The 14,932-nt window shown below is 40.7% G+C and overlaps 1 protein-coding gene across 2 annotated transcripts in view; it reads left to right on the top strand.

The window, feature by feature from the left end:
• The first annotated feature begins 5,533 nt into the window (after window positions 1-5,533).
• The window catches only part of snx7 (sorting nexin 7), a 35,405-nt gene continuing 26,006 nt past the window's right edge, over window positions 5,534-14,932 (top strand). The window contains exons 1-4 of one of the 2 annotated variants that reach the window (XM_046292498.1): window positions 5,534-5,746; window positions 12,699-12,887; window positions 13,027-13,137; window positions 13,245-13,409. In XM_046292498.1, coding sequence (XP_046148454.1) covers window positions 5,630-5,746; window positions 12,699-12,887; window positions 13,027-13,137; window positions 13,245-13,409 — 582 coding nt within the window. In that variant the 5' untranslated portion in view covers window positions 5,534-5,629. The remainder of the gene's footprint in view (window positions 5,747-12,698; window positions 12,888-13,026; window positions 13,138-13,244; window positions 13,410-14,932) is intronic. The other variant, XM_046292499.1, reaches the window with a different exon arrangement.

Below are 14,932 nucleotides of genomic sequence, written 5' to 3'. Positions count from 1 at the left end.
CGCCCAGGCTTCGTCATAAAACAGCCCTCTGCCCCAGAGTCTATTAATGCACTGCAGGAAGCTGAGCCGATCCGGTCCAGCGTAGATGGACCGGTCAAGAGTAGTTCCAGTTACTACATGTGGATCGATTTGACGGAGAGGACCGTCTAGTAGCGCTTTAAAGTTCTTATCAGTCAGATAGCCCTCCGCTTACTGATGAGCTCTGGGCCTAGGTTTAACTGGACATGAAATGACAAAATGACCAGCGGAACCGAGAGTAGAGTAGAGAGAATCCAATAGAGACAGAGGCGGTTGGTGATTCTCCGTTCCCTCTCCTTAGTCGAGATCACCACGAATACCCCCAGCTGCATGGGCTCAACACCTGAGTCAGTGGGGAAAGACGGTAGTGTCGGAGAGAGGGGAGACACAGTTATCTTGCACGCGCACATTCAGCTCTCTTCTATGAGCTCGGTGACTGTATTATTGATTGTATGTTTGTTTAAGATCTACCCGTCGTGTGATTAGGGTGTGATTAAGGTGGGCATTCTAGTTTTTCTATGTTGGCCTGGTATGGTTCCCAATACTTATTTTCCACCATAATTTGCAAATAAATTAATTAAAAACCCTACAATGTGATTTTCTGGATTTTTTTCTCATTTTGTCTATCATAGTTGAAGTGTACCTATGACGAAAAAATTACAGGCCTCTCTCATCTTTTTAAGTGGGAGAACGTGCACAATTGTTGGCTGACTAAATACTTAATATATATATATATATACACTACCGTTCAAATGTTTAGGGTCACTTAGAAATGTCCATGTTTTTTAAAGAAAAGCACATTTGTTGTCCATTAAAATAACATCAAATTAATGTTGTAAGTGACTATTGTAGCTGGAAACAACAGATTTTTTAATGGAATATCTACAGAGGCCAATTATCAGCAAACTATCTCTAACCAGAATAGAAAGAGGAGTGGGAGGCCCCAGTGCACAACTGAGCAAGAGGACAAATACATTAGAGTGTCTAGTTTGAGAAACAGAAGTTTCAGAACACCAGTCCTCAACTGGCAGCTTCATAAAATAGTACCCGCAAAACACCAGTCTCAACGTCAACAATGAAGAGGCGACTCCAGGATGCTGGCCTTCTACGCTAAGTTCCTCTAGCCGGTGTCTGTGTTCTTTTATCCATCTTAATATTTTATTTTTATTGGCAAGTCTGAGATATGGCTTTTTATTTGCAACTCTGCCTGGAAGGCCAGCATCCCGGAGTCGCCTCTTCACTGTCGACGTTGAGACTGGTGTTTTGCAGGTACAGATAAAGCTGCCAGTTGAGGACTTCTGAGGCATCTGTTTCTCAAACTAGACACTCTAATGTACTTGTCCTCTTGCTCAGTTGTGCACCGGGGCCTCCCACTCCTCTTTCTATTCTGGTCAGAGACAGTTTGCGCTGAAGGGAGTAGTACAATGTCTCCACTGTATTTCTGATAAATTTGATGTTATGTTAATGGTCAAAATGTTTTGCTTTTCTTTCAAAAACAAGGAGATTTCTAATTGTAAACTTTTGAACGGTATTGTATATATGTACATACTGTATATATACAGTTGAAGTCGGAAGTTGACATACACCTTAGCCAAGTACATTAAAACTCAGTTTTTCACAATTCCTGACATTTAAATATTACATTTAAAAACATTTAAAAATTCCCTGTTTAGGTCAGTTAGGATCAGAAACTTTATTTTAAGAATGTGAAATGTCAGAAAAATAGTAGAGAGTGATTTATTTCAGCTTGTATTTCTTTCATCACATTCCCAGTGGGTCAGAAGTTTACATCCACTCAATTAGTATTTGGTAGCATTGCCTTTAAATTGTTTAACTTGGGTCAAACGTTCCGGGTAGCCTTCCACAAGCTTCCCACAATAAGTTGGGTGAATTTTGGCCCATTCCTCATGACAGAGCTAGTGTAACTGAGTCAGGTTTGTAGGCCTCCTTGCTCGCACACACTTTTTCAGTTCTGCCCACAAATTTTCTATAGGATTGAGGTCAGGGCTTTATGATGGCCTTCCAATACATTGACTTTGTTGTCCTTATGACATTTTTCCACAAATTTGGAAGTATGCTTGGGGTCATCGTCCATTTAGAAAACCCATTTGCGACCAAGCTTTAACTTCCTGACTGATGTCTTGAGATGTTGCTTCAATATATCCACGTAATTGTCCTCCTCATGATGCCATCTATTTTGTGAAGTGCATCAATCTCTCCTGTAGCAAAGCACCCCCACAACATGATGCTGCCACCCCCGTGCTTCACGGTTGGGATGGTGTCTTCAGCTTGCAAGCCTCCCCCTTTTTCCTCAAACATAACGATGGTCATTATGGCTAAACAGTTATATTTTTGTTTCGCCAGACCAAAGGACATTTCTCCAAAAAGTATGATCTTTGTCCCCATGTGCAGCTGCAAACCATAGCTGGTCTTTCATTTGGCGGTTTTTGAGCAGTGGCTTCTTCCTTGCTGAGCGGCCTTTCAGGTTATGTCAATATATGACTCGTTTTACTGTGGATATAGATACTTTTGTACCTGTTTCCTCCAGCATCTTCACAAGGTCTTTCGCTGCTGTTCTGGGATTGATTTGCACTTTTCACACCAAAGTACGTTCATCTCTAAGAGATAGAACATATATCCTTCCTGAGTGGCATGACGGCTGCGTGGTCCCATAGTATTTATACTTGCAATACTATTTTTTGTACAGACGAACGTGGTACCTTCAGGCGTTTGGAAATTGCTCCTAAGGATGAACCAGACTTCTGGAGGTTTACACATTTTTTTCTGAGATCTTTGGTGATTTATTTTGTTTTTCCCATGATGTCAAGCAAAGAGGCAATGAGTTTGACGGTAGGCCTTGAAATAAATCCACAGTTACACCTCCAATTGACTCAAATTATGTACATTTTCCTATCAGAAGCTTCTAAAGCCATGACATAATTTTCTGTAATTTTCCAAGCTGTTTAAAGGCTCAGTCAATTTAGAGTATGTAAACTTCTGATCCTCTGGAATTGTGTTACAGTGAAATAATCGGTCTGTAAACAATTGTTGGAAAAATGATTTGTGCATAAAATAGATGTCTTAACCAACTTGCCAAAACTATAGTTTGTTAACAAGAAATGTGTGTAGTGGTTGAAAAACAAGTTTTAATGACTCCAACCTAAGTGTATGTAAACTTCCAACTTCTAAAATATCTACCTCAATTACCTCGTACCCCTGCACATCGGTACTGGTACGCCGTGTATATAGCCAAGTGATCTTTACTGATTGTGTATTTATTCCTCATGATATTATTTTTCTATATTTTCCTCTCTCGTAAGTAAGCATTTCACCTGTTGTCATTTGTGGTGCAGCCAGAATGCATTTGTTTGACCGTCTCGTACTGTACAGTCACAGTGCCATGGAATGCTACTGGCATGATGGCATCTCTAGTCTTAAGCACTCTGTTAAATGTTGATGGATAAAAATGGTGCACATTCACCATGTAATTTTATTAAGGTGCTTTTTATTCTGTATCTGCATTAGATAAGAGCCTAAGCATTCAATGTTATATTTTACTAAAATGGCACCATATTTTGCAAAGATATTGAATCAACGCAGCATTATATTCATCCATTCCGGGCAACTTTACTCTGGAAAAATAGTAACATACTATAACGCAGCCTATTTCAAAAGCTCTGACACTTTTTGCCATCACGCCTCAAAAATACACATTCTTCACATGCATCTGGAAATCAATCAGCGATAAACAGACAAATGATACGAAATATAAAATGGCAGCCGCCAGTCAGATAATATGAATGTGCTGCCTGTATGTGCTCTAGATTCCACCCAACAAAACCCTGACCTTTGTAGAATCATTATAATACCTTCTAATCTGAATAGTTGCTGTGGATATATATCGGCCTTCCTTTTCCTGCTTGGTGGAAAGGGTATGCAGGATGATAATGGAACCATTTCAAGGGCTTCCTGCCTCTCTCTCTCTGCCTGCATGTGGGAATTTATGCCCGTCGGGAATGAAATTGACACAATATTTGAGTGTCACCCAGCATCATTATCATGTACATTTCAAAATGTACAGATAAGAGAGAGCATTTGAATATGCCTTTTCTTCTCACTAGAGAAGATGGTGTCATCATGCGTTCAACATGCAAACATTATGTTTTAAAGCTAAAGAGGCTGATGTATGTAGTGATTACAGTCATGGCTATAGTCCAGGCAGTCATTGTAAATAAGAATTTGTTCTTAATTAACCTGCCTAGTAAGAATAAAGGTAAAATAAATAGTGTGTTGTTAAGCAAAAGGTGGAGAAGCTGTGATATGTTTTGCTGCATAAACCTACTATGAATTATTAACTTTCAAATGATCCATTAATTTGTATTGATCGACACAAGTATTTGGGGATAGGAACGTAGCCTACATCTCGTGGCCATTGAAAAAGATCATTGACACATTCCTTAAAACACTGTGAAACGGACAACATTTCAGGAGCCAGATCCAATTTCGTAATTATAATAACGTCCTGACACCTTGGAATCAGATAGCCAATGCCCCTCTCTCTTTGTGTTGCTTTCAATTTTGACACATAGCCTACACCCGAGAAAAATAAAGAATATCCTTTGTGCAACAGTGACATCTTTTGGTTAAAAATATCCCTGCTTCGAGTTGTAGAGGTTGTGTGGGATCCAGGTCAACAAATCATCAATAATAATCTGTATTATGCTACTACTGTATGCTTTTATTTAAAAACACATCTCTGATTTAAAGATAAATAGCTTACCTTAAAGAAACAATAAAAACCAACGCATCCAGTAGCCTAAGACTTTAAAATAAATTGCTACATGTGTAATATTTGCTATGTACTTTCTATAGTAGCAATATTGTAATATCTAGTCCAGCCTCATCTCGGGTAACGCAGGACTCAAATGTCGCGTGATTGTTCAACTGCTTTTTATGTTTAAGTATTCGGCCCACGGTTCCCACTAGCTACCACAGCCACAACGTCAAAATGGCCTATATCGTAAAAATGTATGAATACAAAAATGAGTTTTAGGGTTATAATTTTAAGTTAGAGTTAGGTATAAGGTTAGCAGTGGGGTTAAGGTTAGGGTTAAAGTCACATTTTAAGAAAAAACATTATAGCAATAGGCGGGGTTCATGACTTTGTGGCTGTGGTAACTAGTCTCTGCCCACGAAAAAACCTGCCATAAGAGACTATAGAAGTACAACCATGGCTATTCAAATGAAGGCTAGTCCTTCATCCTTCACACGGGTCACAGTCGTCACATGTAGTTCTACTCTCCTACCATGGATATCAAAGGCTACATTCTGTTGCTTCTTCTATTCATAACAGTGACACGTAGCTATGTCCTTTCGCATATAATATTGATGTCTCATACTTTTACAGATATAATCTGACATGTCAGATATCCATATCCTGACCTATCCAATTCAACTCATCCGTGGCCAACCCTCTCCTTTTCCAGTGGTACTTCCGTTTCTGCGCAGTAAATTGAATTCACTCAAATTCTGAAATTATACTGAGTTTCGGCAGCAGCGACTGCTGATGATGTCCCCGTAGCCTACATTGTCGGTGTAAATCTGGGCAGCTATGAGTAGAACTATCGACGCTGGTGTGTCCCCCACCCAAACAAATACAATACCTGCCGACATCTCCGGACAGATGTTAGATCTAGACGAGGACGACGATTTAGAAGTTTTCAGCAAGGTAAAAATAACACTAGCCTACTAATGTGGAACGTACAGGGAAGTTTAGAAACGGAGTTGGCGCAGGGGGTTGAATGCGATATTTCTGTGCTACGTGGATAGCCTGCATTTGACACTCAGTGGTGAGTTAATCGTTCAGGGAAGTTTGCATTGCTTTTGTAAATCCAATGAAGTTCAGACAGGAAAGTGTATTGTTAGGGTGCTTTCCACTTGGATAGTCTAAAATGTATATCTTACCAGTTTAAATCACTGTATTTTACGTAGTCTACATCAATGCAGCCCGACTGCATCTTTAAAAGTATATTTTATATCAGACATTGGTTCGAAACAGTATGTGTATTACCCTTTTGAATTCTCTGCTGATGGTATGTTTTTGTCAGTTTCAAAGGTCACTCGATCAGACGATGTCATGCAAATATCATTAGGACTAATGCCGCGTTCAAAAACTAAACTCAGAATAATACGAGGTCAAATCATGACGTGTGATCTTTAGTTCCGAAAGTTTGAGCTGTAGAAAAAAGCCCGAGTTCCCGAGTTGGATCACCGTTCAAAAAAAAATCCCAGGCGGAACTTTTTCCCAGTTGTTTTCAACGCAATGAAGTCGGAAGTCAGAGATTTCCAAGCTCCCAGTTGTTTTGAACACTGCATACTTTATCTTGTTGCCATACACAGAGGCGTCATGCACATAGGGGGAACGTGCCCCCTTAGAGTAGTCCTGCACGTTTTTATTTTATTTTTTACATATTTTGATGTTTCTCTGATACTACTAGCCACCGAGCAATTTTATAAAGTTGTCTTTAGCTAGCCCAGTTAGGTTCACAATCTCCCAAAGTTGTAACTAGCTACCATTTCAGGCAATCATTGAATTTAGAGTAGCTAGCTTTTCTTTCTTAGATGGCATGCCAATTACTAAATGTTAGTGCTGAACCATTAACTGAAATGTTTTTTTTTTTAAACAACTAATTGACCAAAGTTAAATTATTTGGAATTTCATTTACTTTTGTTTTTTTATTAACTCAGTTTGCACATTGGGCTGCAGTATCTATAGCTAAATCAGATCAAGCCCAAACTGTCCAATCTTGAAGGATGTTGTAGTTTCCAACTGGCCGAAGTTCTATATAGTTTAGTGCAGAAAATCTGGTAATTAACTACAAAGACCATAATCCATGTGTGCCTATTTGTCCGGTCTATTTATTTTACACCTATGTAAAAGACTGAAGAATGCTTGACCAAGAAATATAGGAAGTGGATGTTCGCGAGGCATCTCTACCTGAAAATACATGATCGAAGTGATTGATAAATCGTATTCAGCACTCCTAAAAGTATGCCTTATTTACTTTGAAGAACTAATAAAATAGTGATTTTTATCAGACAGCATAGGCAGCAGCTCTATAGAGATGAAATGATGACTTGGAATGAAATAAGTTATTAAAAAAATATTAATATACACAACAACCTGAAATATTTTATTAAAAGTAAAGTAATGTGAATAAGTTATGGTTTATAAGTGATACGCAGTAATGTGCAGTGACTACCATCATGGGACTTTTATTAATTGTTTTATTCTGTGTTACAGCATTCAACTTTCATAATGCATAGTGCATTTAATGTTTTAAAAAATGATAAGTTATTATTTTGTAATAATAGAACCGAAACCGAAACAACCTTTTGGACTCCTAAATGGCGCAGCAGTCTAAGGCACTGCATCGCTTTGCTAGAGGCGTCACTACAGACCCTGGTTTGATTCCAGGCTGTATCACAACCGGCCGTGATTGGGAGTCCCATAGGGCAGCGCACAATCGGCACAGCGTTCTCCTTGTTAGGGTTTGGCTGGTGTAGGCAGTCATCAATTTGTTCTTAACTGACCTAAGTGGTTAGGATTTGGCAGAACAAATTGATAAGGGAACATTCATTTGGGGCGGCAGGTAGCTTAGTGGTAAGAGCGTTGGGCCAGTAACCCTAAAGGTTGCTGGATCGAATCCATGAGCTGACAAGGTAAAAATCTGTGGTTCTGCCCCGGAACAAGGCTGCCCACTGTTCCCCGGTAGGCTGTCATTGAAAATAAGAATTTGTTCATAACTTACTTGCCTAGTTAAATAAAGGTTACATTTTTTTCAAATTGCTCAGCACTACTAAGATTACCCAGATTTTAGTAAAAATGCAGAGAAGCATATTTTGTTTCTTAAAAAAAGAACCACCAGTCAGGAGGATACAGAGAGCTGAAGAGATATGCAGAAAAGTGTTTTATTTTTTAATCAAATTAAGCATGATGATTATGACTGTATATTGCAGGAAAAGGGTGTTTCAGGTGTTTGAAAAAAGCCAAATTCTCCAATTTACAGACGAGGTCAGAGGTCGACCGATATGATTTTTCGATTATTGGAGGACCAAAAAAAGCTGATACCGATTAATCGGCCAAATGTTTATATATGAGTAGTGTAACGACCCTGGGTTTATAAGGGTGACGTACAATTGGCCTAGCGTCTTCCGGGTTAGGGAGGGTTTGGCCGGTAGGAAAATCCTTGTCTCATCGCGCACCAGTGACTCCTGTGGTGGGCCAGGCACAGTGCACGCTAACCAAGCATGCCAGGTGCACAGTGTTTCCTCCGACACATTGGTGTGGCTGGCTTCCGGGTTGGATGGCGCTGTGTTAAGAAGCAGTGTGGCTTGATTGGGTTGTGTATCGGAGGACGCATGACTTTCAACCTTCGTCTCTCCCGAGCCCGTACGGGAGTTGTAGCGATGAGACAAGATAGTAGCTACTAAAACAATTGGATACCACGAAATTGGGGAGAAAAAGGGGTAAAATTCAAACAAACAAAAAAAAGAACTAAAAAATAAATTAATGTTAGCAGGCAATATTAACTAAATATGCAGGTGTAAAAATGTATACTTGTGTATTGATTTTATGAAAGGCATTGATGTTTATGGTTAGGTACACATTGGTGCAACGACAGTGCTTTTTTCGCGAATGTGTTTGTTAAATCACCCGTTTGGCAAAGTAGGCTGTGATTCAATGACAAATTAACAGGCACTGCATCGATTATATGCAACGCAGGACAAGCTAGATAAACTAGTAATATCATCAACCATGTGTAGTTAACTAGTGATTATGTTAAGATTGATAATAAGAAGTTTAATGCTAGCTAGCACCTTACCGTGGCTCCTTGCTGCACTCGCAAAGCAGGTAGTCAGCCTGCCACGCCGTTTCCTCGTGAAGCGCAATGGTAATCGGACACAATCGGTGTCCAAAAATGCTGATTACGGATTGTTCTGAAAACTTAAAAATCGGCCCTAATTAATTGGCCATTCCGATTGATCGGTCGACCTCTATCCTAGACCCCCTGAGGCTCACCCCCCCTAGCTATCCTCACTTTTGTGCCCCCTCAGATTGTTGGGGTGCATGATGCCCCTGTTGCCTAATGTAGCAATATTTTTGATACTCTTGTCACATTTTGTTGCCAAATCTGGTTGTTGCACGATCATTGCTGGATGAAAGTTGTGGCCGCCAAGATCACACAACTAAGTTAACAGGGTTTTTGAAGTTCATCTGTCAGACTAGCAGAAGAATCAGACAGCAAGAAAGCCACTCATGGTACCAACTAAGAAATTCCATGAGGCGACAGGGAATCAAATCAAGTGCATATTTGATCTAAATCGAATTCATGTTTATTTGTAGCTTATTCTTTTTTGCAACATCAGAGAAATCAGTTAAGAATGACGTGGTTGTTATTTCAGCTTGTGCTGTCCCCATTGTTTTGCAGTGCGTATCGCAGCCAGGGGAGTAGCCTAGGCAGCAGGCTATGCATTCTGCTGACTACATTAGCCTCTCAGTTCAGTGTTATTACAGGAAGCGTCATGAAAGGACAATGACAAAAGCGTGTCGTGCTGCTGCCTGTGAACAATGGCACATCAGTTCAAGTCCGCTGAAACGTTTGCATGTTGTACATGGCCTGGCCATGATTTGAATATGACAGTGACATTACCACTGGTTGTTGACCTCAGATTGTGGAACGTCAAATCATTTGCAAATGGTGCCATATTTCTTGACAAAGTTCAGGGACCATTAAATAAAACTGACAGTTGAAAGTTCCTTATCAGACATCACAAACAAACTCGGTAGGATAGTCTACAGGTAGGTAGGACTGTTAGCCATTTTCTAGGATCTGAGGACATCGGATGATAAATGCATTAAACTTACCTGACCCACCCATGAAATGTGATGAATGCACAAATTGTCACAAATGATGTGCTACTTTGTCCTGGACCTGCTATTTTGACCATCGGCTATGGAGAGCGTGATCACACAGTCGTCCGAACAGCTGATGCTGGCATGCATGCCTCAGTGTTGCTTTCCTCGACGTGAGCATAGAAGTGATTAGCTCGTCTGGTAGGCTCGTGTCACTGGGCAGCTCATGGCTGTGCTCCCCCTTGGAGTCTGTAATAGTTTGCGAGCCCTGCCACATAAGATGAGCGTCGGAGCCAGTGTAGTATGATTCAATCTTAGCCCTGTATTGATGTTTTGCCTGTTTGATGGTTTGTCACAGGGTATAGCAGGATTTCTTGTAAACTTCCGGGTTAGAGAACCCGCACCTTGAATGCGGCAGCTCTAACCTTTAGCTCAGTGTAAATGTTGCCTGTAATCCATGGCATCTAGCTGGGGTATGCACGCACAGTCACTGTGGGGACGACGTCCTCGATGCATTTATTGATAAAGCTGATGACTGATGTCACTGGGGCGGCAGGGTAGCCTAGTGGTTAGAGAGTTGGACTGGTAACCAGAAGGTTGCAAGTTCAAACCCCTGAGCTGACAACGTACAAATCTGGCGTTCTGCCCCTGAACAGGCAGTTAACCCACTGTTCCTAGGCAGTTATTGAAAATAATAATTTGTTCTTAACTGACTTTCCTATGTATATATTTTTTTAAATGTGGTGTACTCCTCAATTCCATTGGAAGAATCCCGGAACATGTCTGTGATAGCAAAACAGTCCTATAGTTTAGCATCTGCTTCAACTGACCACTTTTTTTATAGACCGAGTCACTGGTTCTCCCTGCTTTAATTTTTGCTTGTAAGCAGGAATCAGAAGGATAGAGTTGTGGTCGGATTTACTAAATGGAGAGCAAGGTTAGCGCTTTGTACGCGTCTCTGTGTGTGGATTACAGGTGATCTAGAATTTCTTTCCCTCTGGTTGCACATTTAACATTTTGATAGAAATTTGGTAGAACAGATTTAAGTTTCCCTGCATTAAAGTCCCCGGCCACTAGGAGCGCCGCCTCTGGGTGAGTGGTTTCCTGTTTGCTTATTTCCTTATACAGCTGACTGAGTGCGGTCTTAGAGCCAGCATCAGTCTGTGGTGGTAAATAAACAGCCACGAAAAGTATAGCTGAAAACTCAAGGCAAGTAGTGTGGCCTGCAATTTATCACAATATACTCTACTACAGGCGAGCAAAATCTAGAGACTTCCTACAAATATGCACAGACCGCCTCCCTCGTCTTACCGGAGTGTGCTGTTCTATCTTGCCAGTGCAGCGTATATCCCGCTAGCTGAATATCCGTGTCGCCATTCAGCCACGATTCCATGAAACATAGGACATTACAGTTGATGTCCCCGTTGGTAGGATATTTGTGATCATACCTCGTCTAATTTATTGTCCAATGATTGCACGTTGGCGAGTAATATTGACGTAACAGCAGCTTTCCCACTCGCCTTCTGCGGGTCCTCACGAGGCATCCCGCTCTGTCCTCTGTACCTGCGTTTCTTCCTCTTGCAAATAATGGGGATGTTGGCCCTGTCGGGTGTTTGGAGAATGTCCTGTGCGTCTTGCTTGTTGAAGAAAGAAATCTTTTGTCTAATCCGAGGTGAGTGATCGCTGTCCTGATATCCAGAAACTCTTTGTCTAATCTGAGGTCAGTGATCGCTGTCCTGATATCCAGAAGCTCTTTGTCTAATCCGAGGTCAGTGATCGCTGTCCTGATATCCAGAAGCTCTTTGTCTAATCCGAGGTGAGTGATCACTGTCCTGATATCCAGAAGCTCTTTTTTTGCCGTAAGATACGGTTGCAGAAACATTATGTGCAAAATAAGTTACAAAGAACACACACACACAAAAAAACAAACACATAATAGCACAATTGGTTGGGCGCCCGTAAAACTGCTGCCATTTCTTCCGGCGCCATTTTTATCTGAAACAGATACATGTGTAATTGAGGTCTGTGTGGCAGAATAGGCGCAGCTCACAGGGTTAACTTGGAGCACAGAATATAAAGGGATGGCCAGTTCCAAATATCTGAGGCAGGTCGGCTACAAAGATGCAAATAAATGATCAAGGATCTGTTCTTAAATGTTTTAGCATAAACATGATTTTAAGCATACTTATTATTTATTTTTATGATGTTTTTTAGATGTATTCATTTTGAATAGAAAATTCTAGCATAATGTTTTAAACCAGGGAACTCCATTTCCCCTATGCTGGACGGAGGTGGTATCACCGAACACACCCCTCCATTTCAGGATAATAGGACGTGCCAATTAGCTGCATGCTCTCTAACAAGTGCACCTGGTCTCTGTGCTGCAGACAAGGCACCAGAGAAGAGCTGCAAAAACTGAAATGGTAAAACTTAGAAATAATTGTTAGAATTAATATTTGCAGCAATTCAATAAAGGTGTGTCTTTGATATTTGAAATGGAAACCACATGTTGGGTCATTATTTGATTGGACGCTAAATGTTTGGTGCAAGTTAATGTTAAAGTGCAAAGGAAAGGGCTTTTTAGCTGAGAAGCTACATGTGGTCGTCGCATCACAAGATGGTGTTGTGTAACACTCTTACACGATGTACTGTATGGTATTTACTGTTGTGACAAAGTAACTGGCCAGCGCACGTGCATTTTGATTTTGGGTTTCTCTTCCAGATGATTTAAATCAGTGCTGCCTTTCATGATTTGTTTTTCTAGGATTCGACTCTTGCAGACGGGAATATGTTCAACGCCTCAATGCTGACATCCCCAGGCTCCATGGTCAACCAGTGTAAGTTTGAGGAGGACGAGGAGAGTGACTCTAAAGACATCTTCATTACGGTGGACAACCCAGAGAGTCATGTGACTGCCATTGAGACCTTCATCACCTACAGAGTTCTGACCAAGGTGAGGGGGGTGTGTAATGTACTGTATGTCCTTTAGAAATGGAATTGCATCGATTGTACAGTATATACTAGACTGTGTATTTGCCAATAGAATTGAGTTAATCTGGTCTTTACTGTGTTTCTCTCTCTGCCTGCCTCAGACCACACGGAGTGAGTTTGACAACTCTGAGTACGAAGTCCGCAGGCGCTACCAAGACTTCCTCTGGCTCAGAGGGAAACTGGAGGATGCTCACTCAACTCTCATTGTTCATGTATGTGGTGTCTGACCTGTAAAGGAATTGAGAATTTGGTTAAACTCCATACTATCGATCCACTACATATTTCTGAGCTCTGTTTTAATCCTCCTTCCTGTCCTCAGCCTCTGCCAGAGAAGTTTGTGGTGAAGGGGATGGTGGAGAGGTTCAGTGGTGATTTCATCGAGACGCGGAGGAAAGCTCTCCACAAGTTCCTTAATCGCGTTGCTGATCACCCCATTCTGTCCTGCAGCGAAGACTTCAAAGTCTTCCTTAGTGCTCAGGCCTGGGTAAGCAAGCATATACCAAATGCATACATAAACGCGCACCAAACACATAATCCATAAAAGCTTTGAGAGCACACAAGACTGATGTTACGCAGTCAGACTACACACTCACCTGGTACGTCAAGCTAGTCTAATTGCACATGGTATAGTCCCGCTGTCCTACCACTAAACCTGATTAGCCTAGTAGTTTAATGCCTGGACTTTAACTCTGTGAATGAATGCCTCCCGTGTGTCCCAGTGTCTTTAGCATGTTATCAGTTTACAGTTTAGTTGATACATTTTGTTGACCATTTAAAAAATGACAAGCACACAACTTGAAAATGACATACACACATGAGTAAAATCATGGTGGATAACACACTAAAGTCTGGGACTTATTCCCATTGTTAAATCATGGTGGATAACACACACTAAAGTCTGGGACTTATTCCCATTGTTAAATCATGGTGGATAACACACACTAAAGTCTGGGACTTATTCCCATTGTTAAATCATGGTGGATAACACACACTAAAGTCTGGGACTTATTCCCATTGTTAAATCATGGTGGATAACACACACTAAAGTCTGGGACTTATTCCCATTGTTAAATCATGGTGGATAACACACACTAAAGTCTGGGACTTATTCCCATTGTTAAATCATGGAGGATAACACACTAAAGTCTGGGACTTATTCCCATTGTTAAATCATGGTGGATAACACACACTAAAGTCTGGGACTTATTCCCATTGTTAAATCATGGTGGATAACACACTAAAGTCTGGGACTTATTCCCATTGTTAAATCATGGAGGATAACACACTAAAGTCTGGGACTTATTCCCATTGTTAAATCATGGTGGATAACACACTAAAGTCTGGGACTTATTCCCATTGTTAAATCATGGTGGATAACACACACTAAAGTCTGGGACTTATTCCCATTGTTAAATCATGGAGGATAACACACTAAAGTCTGGGACTTATTCCCATTGTTAAATCATGGTGGATAACACACACTAAAGTCTGGGACTTATTCCCATTGTTAAATCATGGTGGATAACACGCACTAAAGTCTGGGACTTATTCCCATTGTTAAATCATGGTGGATAACACGCACTAAAGTCTGGGACTTATTCCCATTGTTAAATCATGGTGGATAACACACACTAAAGTCTGGGACTTATTCCCATTGTTAAATCATGGTGGATAACACACACTAAAGTCTGGGACTTATTCCCATTGTTAAATCATGGAGGATAACACACTAAAGTCTGGGACTTATTCCCATTGTTAAATCATGGTGGATAACACACACTAAAGTCTGGGACTTATTCCCATTGTTAAATCATGGAGGATAACACACTAAAGTCTGGGACTTATTCCCATTGTTAAATCATGGTGGATAACACACACTAAAGTCTGGGACTTATTCCCATTGTTAAATCATGGTGGATGCACTAAAGTCTGGGACTTATTCCCATTGTTAAATCATGGTGGATAACACACACTAAAGTCTGGGACTTATTCCCATTGTTAAATCAT

Source organism: Oncorhynchus gorbuscha, linkage group LG12 (genome assembly GCF_021184085.1).
Source record: "Oncorhynchus gorbuscha isolate QuinsamMale2020 ecotype Even-year linkage group LG12, OgorEven_v1.0, whole genome shotgun sequence".
Lineage (NCBI taxonomy): Eukaryota > Metazoa > Chordata > Actinopteri > Salmoniformes > Salmonidae > Oncorhynchus > Oncorhynchus gorbuscha.
Note: the sequence above shows the minus strand (reverse complement) of the source record. Positions and strands in the feature narration are given on the sequence as shown.